Source organism: Hylobates moloch, unplaced genomic scaffold (genome assembly GCF_009828535.3).
Source record: "Hylobates moloch isolate HMO894 unplaced genomic scaffold, HMol_V3 SCAFFOLD_2, whole genome shotgun sequence".
NCBI lineage: Eukaryota > Metazoa > Chordata > Mammalia > Primates > Hylobatidae > Hylobates > Hylobates moloch.
In genome coordinates this window covers 54,270,862-54,292,882 of record NW_026652277.1, presented here as the reverse complement: position 1 = coordinate 54,292,882, position 22,021 = coordinate 54,270,862, and the positions used below count along the sequence as shown (strand labels likewise).

The 22,021-nt window shown below is 40.5% G+C and overlaps 1 protein-coding gene across 1 annotated transcript in view; it reads left to right on the top strand.

Moving 5' to 3' along the window:
• The window catches only part of FRAS1 (Fraser extracellular matrix complex subunit 1), a 461,949-nt gene that overhangs the window by 274,298 nt on the left and 165,630 nt on the right, over window positions 1-22,021 (top strand). Inside the window, exons 21-26 of the mRNA XM_032149306.2 lie at window positions 5,478-5,630; window positions 5,865-6,011; window positions 11,792-11,938; window positions 14,752-14,892; window positions 16,174-16,314; window positions 18,107-18,247. Coding sequence (XP_032005197.1) covers window positions 5,478-5,630; window positions 5,865-6,011; window positions 11,792-11,938; window positions 14,752-14,892; window positions 16,174-16,314; window positions 18,107-18,247 — 870 coding nt within the window. The remainder of the gene's footprint in view (window positions 1-5,477; window positions 5,631-5,864; window positions 6,012-11,791; window positions 11,939-14,751; window positions 14,893-16,173; window positions 16,315-18,106; window positions 18,248-22,021) is intronic.

Genomic DNA, 22,021 nt, shown 5'->3' with positions numbered 1-22,021 from the left:
GTGGATGAGGAAGGAACTCACTGATTGACACCTCAGTTTATTATTTGATTGTGCATATTAAATACTCAATTAAAATGATACATCCAGAATCATTTCCCCCACCATGCTGAAAATTTTAGGAGTATAGTAGCCATTTGAATGTTTTTGTTGTTTCAATGAAAAAAAACTTTTTTCCTACTTAACCTCACTTATAATAAAAGAAACACAAAGTAAAACAATGACCTAACTCCAATTTTCACCAACCAAATTAGCCAAGGTTGGTTTACTGTTTTTAAATTTCTTAGTGCTGGCAAAATTATGATGAAACAGTCTCATAAATGGCTCTTGAAATACAAATCGATAGGAACTTTCTGGAATAAAATTTATAATATCAATTAAGAATTTTACATTTTTTTCATGCTTGTAGTGCTTAAAATTGTATGCTCTGGACTTAGTCTGTATATGATATGTGTAAGCAAATGACTTAACCTTTCAGAGTCTCAGTTTCCTCATTTATAAAATGGGGATAATAACATTGCCTACTTTTTCTCTTCAAATGAAATTATGTGTTTCTAATAATTAATATTTTGCCCAATGTATATTCAGAGCTCAGTAAATGTAAATTATAATAATAATATGAATTGTACCCTTTCGACATTGTCCTTTAGGAAATAATCTGAGATGCAGACAAAGATTTATGCACAAAAGTGTTATCATAGCCTTAGTTATAAAAATGGAGACAAATTGTAAGTAAATGTTCAAACTGTAAGAAAAATGGCAGATTTTTGTTTGCTTACTTAATACTCGAATATGATGTAGCTGCTAAAAATGATGTTTACAGGAGTCCCTAATGACATGTGGGAATGCTGATGATACTGAGTAAAAAAGGTACTATAATGTCCACATTTAATCTAATCTAATCTATGTAAAAATATCTATATGTAAAATTGTATAGAAAAAGCACTAAAAGAAAAAATGTCAATGTTAGTAGTTATTGACCCCAAACTACCATGCTTAGGGTGATTTTTATGCTTATTTATACTTTGTAAAAATATTTTTCATATTTCCTTCTCTTCCATGGCTTACTTTGTAGTCAGAAAAATAAAACCTCTAGATCCCTGTCTGAACCTGCTCAGCCCTTCTGTGTAGATCACAGCATCCCTGGGCTTGTACCTGAAGCCTGCACAGGCGGTGCCCTGTTAGGCCGGCTACTCGTAGCCTGTCTTGCCTGAGTTTTGTAGTCTGCCCTAGGGAACTATACTTTTCTGGTTGTAAGTCAGAACATTGGTATTAATCCTTAAGCCCTTGTTGCTCTGATTTCTGGCTTCTTTCTGTGCAGATCGTTACTCATTTTGAGGTCTCGCAAGAAACTCTCTCCTACAAAGAGATTTTGACTTCAAGCTTCTGAAGACAAAAGTGTTTCCTAGGTTTTGGGGACTTATTATTCTTTTTGGCTTGATTTAATAAAAATCAGTCAACCAACCTTGAGAGCCTAATGATATAATTGGTCTTCTGTTGGGGGATTGCGTATGACGGAGCTGGGAAGGAAAGTTTGCATGAGTGGATTAACATGGGTCCCACTCAGGTTGTTGCTTTGGAATGAGTCTATTCACAGGAGTGGGTGTTCAGCATGACCTTTTAAACCGTAGAATGAATGCAAGTAGTGAACAAAAAGAGTTAGAGAGTTCAACCTGGCACACTCGAGTGTTTGTAATCTCCTGGGTAAGGTAGAACTATAAACTAACTTGGATAAATGTGATGTATTGGGCAACTTGGAGTTGATCATTTTATATTTTCAGGTGTCATGTATTGATTTCTCCTTTGACTCTGGGCACTCACTCCATCATGCAATATATGTTTGGGGACTGATCTGATGCCTTCTTATGGCTTAACATGGAGCTGTGGAAGGAAGCAGAGGCCCTGAGTAATTTCAGAGTCTCTCCAACTCTTCAGACCTTTCCATTGATTTCTGGCGTCTGTGTACCCAAATCTGCCAAACCGCCATGTCTGGTTTAAGAACTCCAGAGACTTGATTAGGAGGATAGAAAAAGTTAAAGGCTGTGAGGAACCCCTGTATTTATAAGTCGGTCGGAGGCACAGAAAGAGAACCCGGCCAACAAGAGCACCTGTGTCAAGCATGCTGAGAGGAGAGAGTTTTGAGAAGGAGGGCTGCTCGGTCAACAGTGCCTTGTGTTGCAGAGATTTCAGGTAGGATAAGGAATTAGAGGAGGCCATTAAATCTGGTCCTTAAGAGGCCATCAGAGACCTTTTCAAGAGCAATACCACAGTAAAATATTTTGAAGACAGATTACAATGAAGTGAGGAGTTAGACAGGCAAGGAAGTTGGGTAGTTAAGGGAAGGCAAGAGATGAGTTGTTTGTAGAGTAAAGTTTTTAGGACAGTAGGCAATGGAGAGCATGGTTGGAAGTTAAGGTTGAAAATAGAGATAGGGGAAAACAGGAGGAATAATATTGAAAATTGGATCAAGAATATAGGTGTAGGCATTAGCCATTTTATCCTGGGAGAAGGGAGCAAATGAAATAAAAACAGGAATAGATAGATGTTTTGAGGTGAAAGGAATGAATCCAGCAAGCTCTGCTTAGTGATGTAGATGAGATCACCTGGGAAGACATGAATGGGTGGGCAGAGTGGGGTAGTGACTTCAGAAGAGTAATAAGGGTTGAAAAGCACTGCTGGGTGAGGGGGAAGGAATGTCCATAACCTGGCTCCAGCTTCCTTTAGAATAATTAACACACGTTACACTCCTTATTTAAACAAAGATCCCAAGATCAGATAAATCCATAATTACTTATTTGTTGTACCCACAAAATACTACAGGGGTCTACTTACTTTCTCTTGAAAGCATCCCCTGGGTAATTATTCTTTTATGTTTCTCTAATTGCATGCTAGAGAAAGCATCTGTTGGATGCAACTAGTCTTTAGACCACTGAACACCTGCAGATCTTGTTGGTGCATGCCCAAGCTCAGAAAGCTCTTGAAGAAATTGCTTTAAAGAGGATAGGCCATGGCTTTTCAGATAACGGAGGCTTGAATCTGTAGTGTTTCCTAGGTTTCCAATCCTAACATTTACCCACTTGTTAAGGTAATCGTAAAACACCATCACCTTCATTTGCTCTTGCAACTTTTGAAGCTTTTTAAATTTCCCTTTGCACAGCTGGGATTGTGCTCCTGGCACTGTAAGGAAGGCATAGGGAAGATAGAACAAAGAGCTTGGCATTATGTGGAAACCATACACCAAATCTGGGAAAAGTAGCCTCCTTCTCATATTTCCCTCAATGCAGTCATAATTTCCTTTGTAGTTTACTGAAGGACTGAAATGAGGATTAATTTGGTTCTCAGGATATCATGAATTGTTCCTAATATTGGCAAAAGGCTGCTTGTAATTTGTAACTCCCAAAGTTCACAGAAAGGTTTGAGACTGTTAGTTTGTATGCTGCCAAAACAATCAGCATTTTTGAGGCAGACTCTTGTGGCTTAACTTCTGGGATGGCTATAAAGGTCCTCTGAAGGGTTCTCATGTGGATGAGTGGGCACTGGACATAAAAGGGAGATCTGCTTCATGTACAGGGAACACATCCAGATGATCAACAGTTAGGATCACCAACAGTGTACAGAGAAAGACGTGTTTTTAACAGATTCCAGGGGCAGGAATCTGTTTTACCAACATGGATTTTGCTAGAAATCACAATCTCTACTACAAGCATTGAGATGAAACGACATTTTGGGGCCGTGGGTGGTGCATTAGCGAGTACAAACAAATGCTTTGAATCCTACAGGGGAAGGTGGGAAGGCCCCATAACCAGAACTCTTTCTTTTGTCTTTTCTAGATCTTACTCCTTTTTCATTTGAGGTGGGTAAATTGAGATTTGTGGGTTTTCTCCTGCCTTTGGGATATAGGATGATAAATGGGACTTAAAGGGGAATTACCACTTGAAAGCAGGAAGTTTTCACCTACAAAGGAAGCTGAACACAATCAAGTTCTTTATTAAAGAATGACTATTATGTGAGTGAGAACAAGAGACAGTGCTGTCTGGACAAAATAATTTGTTTTATAGCTTTAATGCCAACTGGTATTACAGAGCTACTATGCACTATGTATTGGGTCATAAAAATGACTTCAACTCACAACTGTTCTTCATAACTTTATCTCTAGTTAAAGACCAAAATTTTCCAGCAACTCAATCCAATTATTTCCTAACCCCAGTCCGTTCACACTGAAGGCTGAGACTGGTATCCTGACTCTGGAAGACCAAATCTGTGAGAAGGAGCCTTGCAGAGGGCTCAGGAGCCCTGTTGATGGAGGATTTTTCTCAGCTTCTTTGCCGGACTCATGGGAGCGGCACCTCATCTACTCAGCCTGCTGTGCTCAACCCCTTGTGGGAGAAAGCATGTGTGTTAGTGAGTGCAGGATCCAGCTGGCCACTCCGGGCACTGACACAAGAGCAAGCTCCATGGGGGGCCTGCAGCCAAACCAGGCATGTTGTCTCAGGGGAAACATGGTGGCACCCAGGTGGTGTGTTGCCTTGTTGCTGGGGTGGTTTCCCTCCACTGGTGAGGGCAAAGGGCTGGTGTGACAGCCTTTTCTGGGTACTGGCACTTGTTGGGTCCCAAGCTCTTGTCCAGTGTCTGAGAAGAACGGGGTTACACAGAAAATTGAATGATGGTGAAAGTGGAGAATTTTGTTGAATGATGAAAACATTTCTCAGAAGAGAGTGGAGCTGGAGAGGGGACGAGAAGGACAGGTCGTCTTTCCCCAAAATCAGGTTGTCTCTTCCCCAAAGTCAGGCTGTCTTCCCTCTACTGACTGAATCTGGGGTCTTTATAGGCACAGGATGGGGGTGGGGCGTGCCATAGGTAGTTTTGGAAAAAGCAACATTCAATTGGTAAAAAGGCATGATTCAGAAAGAACCAACTGGGAGACGGCAGGCAAACAGGAATGTAAGTGCTTACTTTGGACTTTCGGCCAGGGGTTTCAGGCTGTTTTTTGTTGTTGTTGTTTTATGGTGAAGGTGGGGTTTCACCAGGGACCCACCCGCCCTGTCCACCTAGAATTTCTCTGCCTCCTGCCTCTATTACTGTGAAGGGATTGGGGGAAGCTGCACTCCAGTCTCAGACCCCCAGGAGAGATGTTGATAGTATTATCTTACTGCTTCTGTTAGTCAGGAAATTCTCTCTATGCTCCTAGCAACTATCTATCACGTGGCACCCTCGTATCTAAAGGTCATTCCATTGGAAAGGGATGAAAACTCAATCACTTTGCTGGGCCTGGCCATTTGCTAAAAAACCTCAAACACACAATTTGTACAGGTCCCAAGCTTCTACTTTACTGATACACACGATATACACTGCCTTTGGGCTACTCTCCAGCTGTCAGCTGCAGTGTTTGTAATTGAAATCTCTTCTGCCCTTTTGTGCAGTGATGAGACTTTGTGCTCATGAGCACCCATGCCTTCTCTCTGCTCCCCTTCCCCCTCCAGACTGCCATCCCCTGTGCCAGCACTGTGCAGCTGATCTCCACAACACCGGGAGCATCTGCCTGAGGTGCCAGAATGCCCGCTACCTGCTGCTCGGGGACCACTGTGTTCCTGACTGCCCTTCAGGATACTATGCAGAGAGAGGAGCTTGTAAAAGTGAGTAAGTGCTGAACTCAGGAGCTGGAGCTGCCACCTGAGGTTCTCTTCGGGCAGTAGCTGGGAAGGATTGACCTTTCCTAAGAGAGAGTGGAGGCAGGAAGTGTGCCATGGGACTGTAAACCAGACTTGCCAATGTTCTCAGTGTTGGGACTTTATTACCCACACTTGGGATGCTGCTTTGGAAGAGAATCTGACATCACGGTTTCTGTTGTGTCTGTTTTTCCTCTGCAGAATGCCACTCCTCCTGCAGAACCTGCCAGGGCAGAGGACCTTTCTCCTGCTCCTCATGTGACACCAACCTCGTGCTGTCCCACACTGGCACCTGCAGCACCACCTGCTTCCCTGGGCACTATCTTGATGACAATCATGTTTGCCAGCGTAGGTTTTTCCAATGAACCTTCTCTCCTTTCCTTCCTTTCCTGCGTTTCTGGAGCCATTGAAAGAAATGTGAGGTTCTTACTTCCATCTTCTCACCTGGTAGCCTTTATTTTTATAAAAGGAAGAACACCAATCTACAAAGGCAATAAGGTTGCCATTGGCAGATTATAGCTTGGATATCAGCCTAATCGAAAGTGCTGGGCTTGGCAATGGGGTCTCCTCTGTAAATGCCACCTGTGTGATCTTGGGCAGGTTATTTAACTTCTCTGTCCAGGTTATCTCATTTAAAACATAAAAGTGTTAGTTTGTTTCATCTTTATAGTTTTCTCAGCAATCCCATTCTAGGACCCTAGGCAGAGAGTGGAGCTTGCTGTAGTACACAATCTGTGGACTAAGCATGTCTCTGGATTTAATTTGTTTTCTACATGTATTTGTGAATACTGACAGTGTACAAGGCTTTGCATGCTGGAAATATTCCATTTCTGCCCAAACAGTAGTTATTTGGATTTGTATGGGAGTTACTTATATAGATGTCTTATTTCTCAAGTAAGTCAGAATATGATTAATTACCTTGAGTCAGGCACAAAGGGTTAGGATAAATTAGGGAATGGGTAAATCTGCCTGAAAAAAAAAATTAAGATATACTTCACAGATGAAGGAACATTTATGATAGGCTGATGCCACTTATTTTATCTCAGTTACCAAAGTGTCATTTGCAAAAACAAAAAATTGTTATACTTTTGAAAATGACAGGTAACAAATATAGTGGTAGTATTTCAGTTGTGTGTTCTAGGGGTACCATGCTGAAGGAATTGTGGAGTAGTGGTTAGGAGAGTGGGCTCCAGAGTCAGAGAATTGAAGTTCAAATCCTAACTGCTACTTAGAGCTTTATGACCTTGAGCAATCCAATGAACCACTAGGCCTCAGTTTCTCTTTTTTGTAAAAGGAAGATTATAACAGTACCTACATTCTAATGTTATTACATTTAATATAGACTGTAGTGGAGAATAAGTTGTCAGTATTGATTAACCATTATTTTGTTTTTATCATCATCATCTAAAATGAGAGGCAAATAAAGTGGTAAAGATATTTCTATTTTATACATAGGAAGATAGATATTACTGTTAGTTTGTTGAGATCCTTGCAAAGCTTTGCATTAGTTATATGAAACTCACCCTTTTGCATCATCTGTGGAGGTACTGGAGATCTAAAAACAAACTTTTTGGGCCAGTGGGAAGATTGCTTTTGTAACAGAAACCTTACTTTGTGCATATCAACTGCCTGCCAGAATCTGTAGATTCTGTAATACAAGAGACAGGAATGAAATACTTCCATGTTCTATTCAAGAGCAAGAGAGTGTTGGTGGAGAAATAGTAACTTAGATTTATTAGGCTTTTCACAGCAGTGGAATCACAGAAATAAAAGTTCAAAAGAAAAAATAGAATCCATTGTATGAAGTATAGGTGACAAAAATACATTGCATTGAAATATTTCTCTTCTGGGAAGTTTTCATCTTGGGGCAGGGTGGCCTCTGCACAAACACATTTGCTATGATCCCGTGTAAATAGAATTTCATAGAATATTTCAGTTGGATTAAGAATTTCCTGTTTAGTCCTTAAATTTCATTCTAAGATTGAAAAAATATGTTCCTAAGTTGGGATATTTGAGTTTCTAGTACATTAAAAAAAAAAACAAAAAACAAAAACAGCCTGACCAACATGGTGAAACCCCATCTCTACTAAAAATACAAAAAAACTAGCAGGGCATGGTGGTGCATACCTGTAATTCCAGCTATTCGGGGGTGCTGAGGCAGGTGAATCTCTTGAACCTGGGAGGCAGAGGCTGCAGTGAGCTGAGATCATGCCATTGCACTCCAGCCTGGGTGACAGAGCGAGACTCTATCTCAGAAAAAAAAAAAAAGATTCAACAACGCTCTATTCTAATACTCATAATTATAGACAATTATAGGCCTGCCAATTTTAGAAATTCTGCAATAAGGGCTTTTGAGGAAATGTAATCAGTATTAAGGGAGGCAGTCATAACCAAATTATTGAAGGAAGTGAGGACTGGAGAGCTTTCCAGATATTCTAGTTACAGGAATCTTTCGAGAGTATGTACTATTAACTGAATTAAAAAATTTAAGGGTCACCAGTTGAGGTAGGAACTTTAAAAAAGAGATGACATGTAAGGTTCTAGTACTTGAAACCATCGTGCCTTGGTACTGGAGGAGAATTCCACAGTTACTCAAGCCAATCTCACACCAGTGCAGAGACTCTTTTTTACTCACCCCCACAGACTTCCACAGAAGAAAGCCGGTTCCACTGCTGGGGAGCTGGAGGTGTTGGACAGTTGTTTTTAATTGGCCCTAGAACTTGCCTCCAAAGTGATAGAGAATAAGCTTCCTCCTTCATTCACATGATTACTTTCCAAAGTTTGAAATTAACTGTCATTCCCCACTTGGACATCTCTGTGACATGTAGACCTAGAGCCAATGGAGTATTGGAGCAGGATTGGATGAACATTTCTTAGACCTACAGCAGAAAACAGGTCTGTTTAAGAAGGCGATTGAACCCCCACACTGTGGGGTCCCTCGCTCCTTACAGCACATCCCAGATGTGATGGTTACAGCACATCCCAGCTTCCCTCCGTGGTTTCTGGTCCACTCTGCCACTTTTTCACTGTCCTCCTGCACTTGCTATGGGGGTCACCGACCTCAGAGAACTGCCCCTGCTACTCCAGGTGTGGCCACACCAAGATGTCTGCGTCAGGACTAGTAAGTACTTTGTGGGGTCTGAATGTCATACCATGGAAGCTGGTACCTACAGAACTGCTCTGTGTCAGAAAGGGTCAGCCATTTGCTCATTACTTTGGAAAGGGATAAGAGGAAGAAGTCATGGAAGCCCCCTGTTTCTCAATGTGACACTACTGTGTCCCTCCAAATCCTCCATAAAGTCTTCCAGCAATTCAAAATGCTCATCATGAATCCATTTCTTTTAGAAGTGAGTGAAGGGGATGAGGTATACATCAAGGTTCCAAGGGGTAATGAGTACTTTGTAGAAAGATTCAGGCCTGAAACAGTGGTTGACACCTGTAATCCCAGCACTTTGGGAGGGCAAGGTGGGAGGATCATATGAGGCCAGGAGTTTGAGACCAGCCTAGGCAAAAAAGTGAGATCTTGTCTCTAGGAAAAATTAAAAAATAAGCTGGGCATGGTGGCATGTGCCTGTGGACCCAGTTATATGGGAATCTGAAGCAGGAGGATTTCTTGAGCCCAGGAGGTGGAGGCTACAGTGAGCTGTGTTCATGCCACTATACTCCAGCCTGGGTGACAGGGTGACAGAGTGATAACTGTCTCCAAAAAAAAAAAAAAGAGATTCAGGAACACAGAGGCAGGTGGAAGTAAGTCATAAGAAACCCTCAGACACTAGGGCAGGGAATTGGCCTTGACCCCTGGCTGGGGAACTGGCATTCAGGGACCTCATTTTGCAGCTCTATGTCAAGAAAAGAGGACCAGCTGACCCTTATGTTGCATATCACATTTTTAGTTACTATCAAGCCTGTTATTGACTAAAAATCTTAGATTTTTTTTTTGTATAGGAACTGCTATCTAAGCAGGTCTTCTTCATCCTGTATTTGTACAGTTGGTTTTAGAACATAAACGCGGGACTTTTCTTAGAGTTTCCCTTATTTCACTTGATTACTGTAGGTTCATTATTTCAACTGGTTAAGGTAACTGAACTGTTGTTCTTCCAGCTGGTGAAACTTAACTGTGTATGTTTTCTATATAGGTGCATGTGGTATATTTAAATATTATTGACATGGTTTCTTTGTTTCCATTAAAGTCATGGATAAAAATATTGATCAAGTAAGAAATTAAGGCTTAATTAATGTGATACTCTGCTGTGGACTTATTTTTATCAATTATAAAGATTTGCTGATCACATTTTGAGTATGCTTTTCAACCACCTTCAAATCCACTTACAACTAGTAGGTCTCACTTCATTTTTGTGTTCACAAGTTTATTTTTGGAATCTATGTCAAATGCTTTGCCGAAATTAAGATACACCATGCATAAAAATTCTAGCAAAAAAAAAGGATAAAAATTTGGTCTCATCTAAGCTTACAACAGTTAAAATATTCTTTTCTAATTATTGAAAATAATTAGAACTGAAAATCCAGTCTAGAATTTTCCCAGGACCTTAAATTATCAATGTACATATTCTAATGAATGTTTTATAGCAATGTCTTTCTTTGTAGGTGAAACAATAGCATGCGATTTTTTTTTTTTTTTTTTCAAGGAGGTAATTTTCCTGCACTGTGCCGTGTGCTTTGATATCATATAGATCTAAAACTCACTGGGTTTCTCTCTGGACTTTTCCTCTGACACATACTTAGAGAAGATTTCAGAGTGAGACAGAAATGCTGTTGCTTGTATATATCTTATGCAATACTGGCTTTATTTCATTTATGTAGCAAGTGTTTATTGAACACCTACAATATGACAGATAACCAGCTAGGTGCTGACTGACATTACACAGAACAAAACAGACCTGTTATTTGCTTTCATGAAGTTTGCAGCCTAAAAGATACAAATGTTAATCAAATAATCACTCAAATGGAAATTGCTATACATGGCATGAAAAACTTGTAGAGCGTGCTATAATGGAAGGCCTGTTTTAGAATAGAAAGTTAACAAAGGTCCCAGAAGAAGAGACTGAAGAATGAGTAAGAGTTAAAGACTCGGAGATTATATTAAGAGGATTCAAATATGCATGTTATAATAGGATTTCCAGGTGGAGAGAATGGAGGGAATGGTAGAGGAGCAATATTTGCCGAAATGATGGCTGGAAATTTTCCAGGATTGAAAAATGACATTGAGTTTGAAGGCGAAAGTGTACTCTGAAACCTGAGCTGTATGAATTTTAAAAGCCGCTCTGGTGGATGCATGGAAAATAGATTGCAAGGGGGTCAGAGCGGAGACGGGGAAACCAATTAGGAGGCTGTGATAGTAGTTCAGCAGGGGATGATGCTTAGAAATATTGGCATTTGTGGATATGGAAAAAAGCAAAAAGTTCTGAGAGTTATATCGGAGAGTTTGAATAAATGGGATCCAGTGAGTAATTGGATTAGGAGTCGGGGAAAGAGAGGTGTCAAGATAGACTCGGAGGTTTCTGGCATGAACAACTGCGTAGATGGAGAAATGCCAGTTGTTAAATGAGGGAAGATGGAAGCATGACCAGATTGGGGGATCATCCCTGAATGTCAGAGTTATGTGGCTGGCTTCTAAGAGTTGTAACTAGGCAAATCAATAAACCAGTCCACCTTCAAGTCCTTTGTATCTTAAAGTATGGGAGTTCCCAAGATCCGCAATAAAGTTGGTGCCTAATTTTAATGTTGGCATCACACAAAAATCTGAATCTACATTATGAACTTAAGGGGGCATGATTCCTGAAGAAGTAAGGTTTAAGTTCTGAACTGTAATTCCAGGGATCTTAGAGTAAGCATAAATTCTGTTGCTGAATCACAGAGCAATTTGGATATGGGATTTCCATTCTTGGGTTTGCAATTTATATTCTTTGTAAAATAAGATTACCCTTTTCTATTTCGGAAACTACTATTTTCTGTTTTTGTTGATCACAGGGAAGGGCTATGAGCCATAATGAAATGTGGAGCAGGTTGGAACAAGGCTTTGTTCCTGTGCAACGTCTGTCTAGGTTTGATCAGTGCTTCAGTATTTGCAATTGTAATCATCTGGTCATTTTCTTTTCCTGTCTGCTCAGCATGCAACACACACTGTGGAAGCTGTGATTCACAGGCCAGCTGTACCTCCTGCCGAGATCCAAACAAGGTTCTGCTCTTTGGGGAATGTCAATACGAGAGCTGTGCCCCACAGTACTATCTTGACTTCTCCACCAACACGTGCAAAGGTAAAGCTCTTTCTGAATTGTGTAAAGATTCTTTTACACAGTGATACCCCTTTACTACTGATGTCTAGTTTTCCATATTGGGAAAACACCAGTCATCATATATTTTGACTGTCTCTGATGATAGCAACAATTGTGTAAGTATGTATATATTCATTTATTCACTCCTTTACTTATTAAGCATATAGTTTTGAGCACCTACTTGTGTCAGACGTTGTGCCATGTCTTGATAACAAGACCAGAGGTGGCAAATTATAAATCCTCAGGTTATGTTTGGCCCATAGACATGTTTTTCTTTGTCTACCTAATGTTTCAATGCTTTAAAATCTTTAATTATTTGCCTTTTAAAAATCAGAAGATTTCATTTACAAAAATTGAGATTTTCAAGTGTTGTTGTTTTTTTCTTAACCAGAAGCTCTAGTAATGTTGGGTATGTATCCCGACCATGAAGCTCTAGTAATGTTGGGTATGTATCCTGACCATGAAGCTCTAGTAATGTTGGGTATGTATCCCAACCATGAAGCTCTAGTAATGTTGGGTATGTATCCCGACTATGAAGCTCTAGTAATGTTGGGTATGTATCCTGACAGTGCAACCATAGGTTGAAACGGTGTAGCTGTCGTCCCTGCTGGATGGAGCAGGATCTCTTCAGTTCAGCAGTCCCCACCATTCCCTTTCTATCACACAAGGCCTATTCTGAAGATACATTACTTTCCTGGGCTGTAGGTGTTTGCATTTACAACTCGAGATTGCTACCTCTAAGCTTGATGAGGTCAGGAGTCGTGTCTGATGTGTTCATCTCTGCTTAACATATTTAAATGAGTGAAGACATAGTCCCTGTCTTCAAGGAAATTTATAAGGAGATAATGTCAAATGCCAAGTGCCTTTTTCTTTGCTCTCCAGTATTTGGAATTCTCGGGGCTTAATGCTCTTTGAATGGTAGTGCTCAGCAAGAGGAAAAGCAGAGGTAAAGAACAGGTTTTACTTGCTCCTGTCCATTTCCTCATTCCTGCCTCCTTCCACATTTCTCTCTATCCCTCTGATGCTGGCAGAGAAGCTAGAGCTTGGATATGGTGGTCAAACATCTGTCAAGTAAACTTAGGATGCTTTAAGGCTCTGCACAATTACACACTTTCCATTCCAAGAAATTCTACTTGGTTGTCAACTTAGGTGGTCTGCTGTGCTCAAGACCACAGAAGTTTTTTTCTTTTTTTTTTGCCTTCTAACCAGAAGCTGTCAGTTTGTGGTGAAAAACAAGATTATCACAAATCCACTCCATTATAAATGATTTCATAACTGTGCTGGCAGTTTTCAAGGCTCTGTTTTAGTCATTTTCCCTCAGGACTGATTCAGCCAAATAAAGGGATAGGATTAACTTTGTAAACCTTCTTGGAAGCACGTGTACTGTCTTGCACATTTACCTGATTTCTTTGGGACTTAGAAATATTCTCTCAAGGAAGAGAAAAGGTAACTAATAAGAGGTTTCTCCAGTTTCTTAGCAGGGGTGGAAGGTGAGATAGAGGGTGGCCCTGAATGGACATAGGTTCTCTAAGAGCAACAGTTCAGCAGCAAACGTTTATTGAGTTGTTACTATATGCCAGGCACTGTGCTAAATTATTTAAATTCATTATTTCATTTTATTCTTCACAATAACTTTATGAAATGGGCGTTATTCTCACCCATGTTTTACAGGTGAGAAACCAGGATAATATAGATAAAAACATGATTGTGGGATAATATAGATAAAAATTAGCAAAGCCATGACTTGAATACAGACTTACCTTTCTTCAAAACCCATGCACTTAACTGTGCTCTCCCATCCCATCTTCCATGCATGTAGCACTTCCCTTACCAGCTACAACACTGGCTTTCAAACATGAGTTTTCTGACTGCATCAGAATTGCCTGGGCCATTAAAAACAACAGCAACAGCAACAACTGTAATATTCACAATAACAAATACAGCAGCAACATGTTTTCCTGTGCCCCAACCCAACCCCTGAGACTCTGATTTGATAAATCTGATGCTGAGCCTAATCTATATTTTTTAACAACCCCCCTGGATTATTTGCATGCACATTCAAGGTTAGACCCCTCTAGAACATAAGCTCCTTGACGACAAGTTCTACACCTACCACCTTTATATTGCCTCCTCCTGCTGTTCAGTGACTATCCCATGGGTGCCTATGGAGCAAATTAACATGTAATTGAGTCCGTTCCAATGCCTAAATCAGATCTTCTATTGTTTTAGAAACCCCTTTCTTTCTGGACAGCACCTTTATGCCCCATATAATTCTGACATCATTGGTTCTTTCTGTCACTTTGGTCACTGCCTGGTTTTGAGAGATAGAAACTCATGCCGCTGGGGTTATTGGTAGCAGCAGATGCATTCTTAGTTGAGTCTCTGACATCTCTTTACCTATTGAGCATTGAGTATTTGGAAGAAGTCAGGGTTAGGTTTGTGGGGCAAGTTGGCCACTCCCTGTGGCAGGTTTTGCATGAAGACTTGATGTGGCACAGGGATAAAGAGCTAAGACCAGAGTGATCTGGTTTCTCAGCAGTCCTGCCAACAAGCAGGCTCAGCACAAGCATGGAGTGCTCCTTGTACATGTCTGTGTCTAACATAATTAGGGAACACTTAAACCTCAGAGAAGCATTCAGGCTACTACAAGTGGAAACCTCATTTGAGCCTACTTATCTGACATCTCTTACGTTGTCCTTTTTTTACTCCTTGAGGATGCAGAGTCCTCATAAATGAATTGCTGGGTCTGAGGGTGGACAGAAAGGAAGATAATCTAATGCAGACTTTCTTTTTAGAGTGTGATTGGAGCTGCAGTGCATGCAGTGGGCCCCTGAAAACAGACTGCCTGCAGTGCATGGATGGCTACGTTCTCCAGGATGGGGCCTGCGTGGAGCAGTGCTTGTCATCATTTTACCAGGACTTGGGCCTCTGCAAGAGTAAGTGTGTAGAGGCCCTGCTCTGTGCTCAGCCATGCCTTGGCCACCTCTGATTTGTACTGTTCTCAGAAGGAAACTGTGGCAAGTTTCCCCTTCCGGCTTTTTACCCGATTTCTGGTTTCTTTCCTAAGAGCTATCTTTGTTATCATGAAAAGTTCCCCTTTTCATCTTCCACGTCCTAATAAGACATTTGCTAAAATTTGAGGGCAATATGGAAATCTTGGGCATATAGGACCACACAAACAGGTGTGTGTTAGCTGTTACTTTCAGATTTTCTTAAAAATTGAAGAGTCAGGTCCTCCAGGTGGGAAGGTGTTTGTACCCTGGGCATTTGGGCACATAGGAAGACCCGATTATTTCACTATCTGCCCCCTTCAACCTTCTGTATACCATATAGGTCACAGTCATCTCTCTCTGGCCTAGTATCCCTTTTAGCCTCAACTGAACACTACAAAATTCTCAGACCCTGAAATTCCCATCAAAAGTGCACAGAGAGCATTCCTAGGAGTATTCCTGGGGGACTGAAAACTGACTTGATGAACCATGAAAGGTCAACACTTCAGCAAAACAGTACTGAGAGCCAAGGACTAATAATAATAATAAAATAATAATAATAATAATAATAATAATAATAATAATAGTTGCTTAGGCCAAGAATGGTGGCTCATGTCTGTAATCCCAACACTTTGGGAGGCGGAGGCAGATGGATCACCTGAGGTCGGGAGTTCAAGACCAGCCTGACTAACATGGAGAAACCCCATCTCTACTAAAAATACAAAATTAGCCGAGTGTGGTGGCACATGCCTGTAATCCCAGCTACTCAGGAAGGCTGAGCCAGGAGAATCGCTTGAACCCGGGAGGCAGAGGTTGCAGTGAGCCGAGATTGTGCCACTGCACTCCAGCCTGGGCAACAAGAAAAACTCCGTCTCTAATAATAATAATAATAATAATAGTAATAATAGTAATAGTAATAGCTGCTTATATCTGTCATTCACTTTATAGTTTATCTAGCATTTGCCATGGGTGGGTAGGACAGTATATCAACCCCCATTTTATAGAGAAGAACACAGGCTCAGTGAGGTAGAGTGACTAATCCTAAGTGTCCCAGCCGGTAAGTATCATAGTCACAACCAGAACCCAGACTCCTTGACTCTTCATATGGTCCTTTGCCCAGTACACTAGGCTGTACTGCTGCTGGACATCTCATGCTGCCTTTCCACAAGGGCCTGGAGCCCCTGGAAAGCCACACAGATTCCTGATGACTTGACTTTTGTCTTTCAGACTGTGACAGCTACTGTCTCCAGTGCCAAGGTCCCCATGAGTGTACCCACTGTGAAGGGCCATTTCTCCTCTTGGAAGCCCAGTGTGTCCAGGAATGTGGGAAGGGGTACTTTGCAGATCATGCAAAGCACAAATGCACAGGTAACTTGGAGACTGTGCTGATTATTCTGGAAAGAAGTGAGGGCAGCAAGTAAGTCACATGTGCTGACTCTCAGGTATCCAAGAACACTTAAATTAGAAAGTAGAATGAAAGCCCAGAGAGCTTAGCCTAAGTAATTGATGGCTTCCCATGCATATCTGCCATATGTTGGATAATTAGGATATAGGAGTGTAAGCCAATATTCTCTTACACAAATCAATATTGTCCCCAAAGGTCTTTATGGAAACAAAGCCAGTATTTTATGGAATGTAACACTTCTATTGATCTACAGTGAGGGATCCATTAAGAGTGGGTCAGCCTTGTTGATACAGACATAGAATTTTTAGTGTTTAGACTAAATTATCCATGATTCTGACATTGGCATAATATCCTTAAAGAATGGGATTTTTGGCCGGGCGTGGTGGCTCACGCTTGTAATCCCAGCACTTTGGGAGGCCGAGGTGGGCAGATCACGAGGTCAGGAGATCGAGACCACGGTGAAACCCCATCTCTACTAAAAATACAAAAAAAATTAGCCGGGCTTGGTGGCGGGCGCCTGTAGTCCCAGCTACTCGGAGAGGCTGAGGCAGGAGAATGGCGTGAACCCGGGAGGCGGAGCTTGCAGTGAGCTGAGATTGCACCACTGCACTCCAGCCTGGGCGACAGAGCGAGACTCCGTCTCAAAAAAAAAAAAAAAAGGAATGGGATTTTTGGGGACAATTTAGTGAAACACACTGGAGCTTTTATGAAACTCAAGTTGAACCCCAAGTCTTAATCTCCTTGTCCACTGGATTAGCTAAGAGAATTTTATCAGTTTGTTCTCATCATATCTATCAAAACTTGGTTCGTATGCCCCACTATAATACTTGACATTTAATAATGCTATTAAGCAGGCATAGCATTTACATATCACTAAATTTACCCCATTTGCACTATCTAACTTAATATTCACAATGGTTTGATAAAATATGACAGACACTATGAATCCTGTCTTACAAGTGAAAGAAAAATAAGAGACTTAAAAGCATACAGCAACTTAAGATCAGATGTTAAGCCCAGGTTTTCTGATTCCAATCCAGGGCCCTTTAAACTATACTGTGTAGCCTCTCTATAGCAAAATCTCAACTAAGAAAGCAGGAAAATTAGGCAGTAAAAACTCTTCATAGAAAATTGTTAACTTGACCCGAATAAGTAATCCTATGGTCCTATTCATAGCTGCTCCCCTCCAGTATTTAAAATACTATTAAATACTACTACTAATAACAATAGTGATAAGAGATACAATGGTGGTAGTAGTAGAACAATTGAGCCCTTCCTGTGTACCAGGCACTGTTTTCGTCTTTGCACATTATAACACATGTAATCCTCCCAACAATTATTTGCATTAGGTGCTATTAATGTCCCCATTTTTAAGACAAGAAAACTATGACACCGATTGTTAAACAGAACTTGCCCAAGTTAAACAGCTGAGAAGGTTAGAGGAGGAAGGGTACCTAGAAAGAGTCTGTGCTCTTAATCACTACAAAGGTCTTTTCTTACAAGTCAATGTGGTTAACTTTTTAAACAATTCATTTATGTGTAACATTTTTAGATCGCATTGTGTAACGTGAGGAGTGTTCCTCTCTGTAGATCAGCTCCGTATACATTCTATGGGGAAACTGTCAGTATTCTCTTTTGTTACAGTTGGGGCTCATTTGTTGCATGTGTTCTGACTCTTCTGGTTGTAAGCCCTTTATTTCTCTGTGGCTGGTGGTGCCTTGATTGAGCCTCATTTAGTGTTTCCTTTTTTAATAGCCTGCCCTCGGGGGTGCTTGCATTGCAGCCACAGGGACCGTTGTCACCTCTGTGACCATGGGTTCTTTCTGAAGAGTGGCCTCTGTGTTTACAACTGTGTTCCTGGCTTATCTGCCCACACCTCTAATGAAACATGTTCTGGTGAGTGCTTCCCCTCTGATGGTCTGGTGAATTCACCAATAATTTCTCTATGTGAAGGCTGAGTTTGCATACATAATTGACTTATGTGATATAAATGCAGCATTCCCAATTTGGGAAAACCCAGGGTGCTACTAAGGAGTAAGGGACTCTTTATAGAATATGGAAAATTGGGAAATCGCAACTTCTGTAATCATTGGAAAGGAAAAGAGGCAATCTGTGCCTTAAAAGTCACAGCTATCAGATAAGAAATTGGCATAAAACTTAGCTAAGTTCCTGAACTACAGCCATGTTATAGAAAATTACATATATATAGTGACACTTTGCTCAATGATGAGGATACATTCTCAGAAATGCATCATTAAGCAGTTTCATCATTGAACTTCATGGAGTGTACTTACACAGACCTAGATGGTACAGCCTACTACACACCAAGGCTATATAATATAGGCTACAAACCTGTACAGCATGTGAGTGTACTGAATACTGTAGGCAATCATAACACAATAGTAAGTATTTGTGTTTCTAAACATATCTAAGATGGAAAAGGTACAGTATAATTTTATGGGACCACCATCATATAAGTGGTCTGTTGTTGACTGAAATGTTATATAGCACATGACTGTATTTACATATAATTTATTTATATTTATGTAAATTTGTAGAGCTAATTATGTCAAAGTGCAGTGGTACACCCTTTTTCACACAGTAGAAATAAATTATAAATAAATAACAAATAGTATGAGGAGTCTACTTCATGAGGCTCACATGTTTCTAGTGGATGGATTTCAAGCTATCCCGTTTGCCCTTAAAAATATGTAACATTGGCAGGGCATGGTGGCTCACGCCTGTAATCCCAGCACATTGGGAGGCCGAGGCAGGCAGATCATCTGAGGTCAGGAGTTCAAGACCAGCCTGGTCAACATGGCAAAACCCTGTCTCTACTAAAAATACAAATATTAGCCAGGCACAGTAATGAACGCCTGTAATCCCAACTACTCAGGAGGCTGAGGCAGGAGAATCGTTTGAACCTGAGAGGTGGAGGTTATAGTGAGCCGAGATCGTGCCACTGCACTCCAGCCTGGGCAACAGAGTGAGACTCCGTCTCAAAAATAATAATAATAATAATAGGTAACATGTTAAGAAATGAAGCCACTCTCTTCCAACACATTAATGGACATGTTACCTTAAGTAACAAAGAGAAGTGAATTTAAATTCAGTCTTAATTTTGAAACCCAAAACCTTTATGGGTGAGTAAAGCTTGGGAGGGACATTACTCTGAGTGTTTGTTGGCTTTTGAGAGTCGTTCGTCAAAAACATGAGGCATTTTTTAACACTCATATTCAATCATATTTTCTGTCTCTATATTTCTGGCCTTTAAAGATATTAAGACTTCCCCATGGGAAAAATATTTTTGGCTTATTTTTGGGGAATCTTTCTGAAAACCCTAAGTACTTGAGAGCCAGCTTACTTCTCTCCAGGATATGAGACCACTTGTGAAAATGAGTGCCACTCTCATTAGAGCGATCTTACAGTCGAAGTAGTCCCACTGAAACTTGGCATTTCCAAACCGTCTTGTCTGACCTAGTTGTAGAAAGGAGCCCTACCAATTAAAGTCCAGGCAAAAACAACTTGCAGGAGATGGGATAAATTCTACAGCATGTTAAGAAATCCCTTTTTGTCCATCAGATGTTTCATGTGGACAGAGATTATAAAATTGTAAGACAAGGTATGTGTATTTCACATGAATTCTAAGTATGAGCCCCTGATAATCCTACTCCACGGTAAATTAACTGGCGCTATTCTAGGAAATGGTAGCAAACACCAGCCTCTTTACCTGCCCTTGGCAGGTCTGATGTGGCAGGTGCATCAGGATAGGACTGTGGGTCTCAAAGCCAGCAGCCCACTAGGATTACCTGCTGAGTTTGTAAAATTCCCGAGGTCCCACCTGAGAACATCCAAGTCAGAAGCTCTGGCAGTGGAGCCCAACTGTCAGTATTGTTTTAAAAGATCCCTATATGATTCTTATTATTATTGAGATGTAATTTACATACCATAAAATTCATGCTTTAAAGTATACAATTCAGTCGTTTTTAGTGTATTCACAAAGTTGTGCAACTAACACCACTACCTAGTTCCAAAACATTTTCATCACACTAAAAGGAAACCCCATAATATTAGCAGTTTCTCTCCACTCCTGTCTCAACCCAGTCCCTGGCAACCACTAATCTACTTCTGTCTCTAGGTATTTGCCTATTCTAGACATCTCACATAAATGGAATTTACAATATATGGCCTTTTATGTATGGCTGCTTTTACTTAGCATAATATTTTCAAGGTTCATCCATATGATATCATCAATCAGCACATCATTCCTTTTTCCTTCTATAGATGAGTAATGTTACATTTTATGACATACAACATTTTATTTATCCATTCAACAATGAATGGACATTTGAGTTGATTTTACTTTTTGACTATTATGAGTAATGCTGCTATGAACATTTGTGTACAAGTTTTGTGTGGACAAATGTTTTCAATTCTCTTGGATTTATATAAACAGGAGTGGAATTACTGCGTCCTATGGTAACTGTATTTAATTGAGGAACTGTCCAACTGTTTTCCCAAGGGACTACACCATTTTACGCTCCCATCAGCAATCTATGAGGTTTTGATTTCCCCACACCCTAACAATTTTTATTGTCTTTCCTAGTGGAAGTGAAGTGATATCTTATTGTGGTTATGATTTTGCACCTGCTCATGTGCTTATTGGCCTTATGTGTATCTTTTTTGAAGAAACATTCAAATTCTTCAACCATTTTAACAAATGGGTTTTTCATTTTCTATTGTTGAGTTATAGGAGTTCTTTAAATATTCTTGATATAAGTCCCTTTGTAGAATTGATTTGCATGTTTACTTCCATTCTGTGGGTTGTCTTTTCACTTTCTCGTGGGTGCTCTTTGAATACAGAAGTTTTACATTCTGATGATGTCCATTTATTTTTTCTTTTGTCACATGTGCTTTTTATGTCTTATCTAAGAAAGCATTGTCTAATTCAAAATCATAAAAATGTACTCCTATATTTTCTTCTAAGAGTTTTATAGTTTAATGATTACATTGAAGTCCTATGTTCTTGTCGTGCATCTGGGTGGTAACCACTGGGAGGCTTATTGTATACCATAGCCCAGAATCTCATCTGTGCAGCTCTGAATTAACAACATTACAAGCTTATGTAAAATTTTTAAGAAAAGGTTGGCACATGGTGGGGGGGCAGCTGAAAGGAAAGCTGGAGCTGCCTGTAAGAGGGGAACATGTCTCAGTCAGAGCCAGAGCTCAGCAGGAAGTGAGAGCGGTGTTTGGCAGATGCGGTGGTAAAGATAGGTACTGGTTTGGAATTAGGAATTGTTTTCTCACCTAAACTTCTTTAAAAGAAGAAAGTAGCCATTAGCCTTTAGTTTGGCATGGAATTGGGAATGGCCTACTCCAGCCGTCGGCATAGTTTCCAGGCTCCATGTCTTCTATATGGAACGTGTGTCTAAGAACAGGAGCAGTGACTCACACCTGAGGACCTCCCACTGGGAGGCAGAGACATCGTGTGTATTCTTCAGGAATACTGAAGTTCCCTAGAGCGAGCTGACGGTTGCGGTCTTTTGTAACAATGTAATGCTGTAAACTCCAGCACACTGTTTATGCAGTGAAATCAGCTCTGTTTCTTATTTAGTGTTTATTCTCTGGAAATTGTAAGGAGTGGTCTGAAAAAATAAACAAAATAGGGGG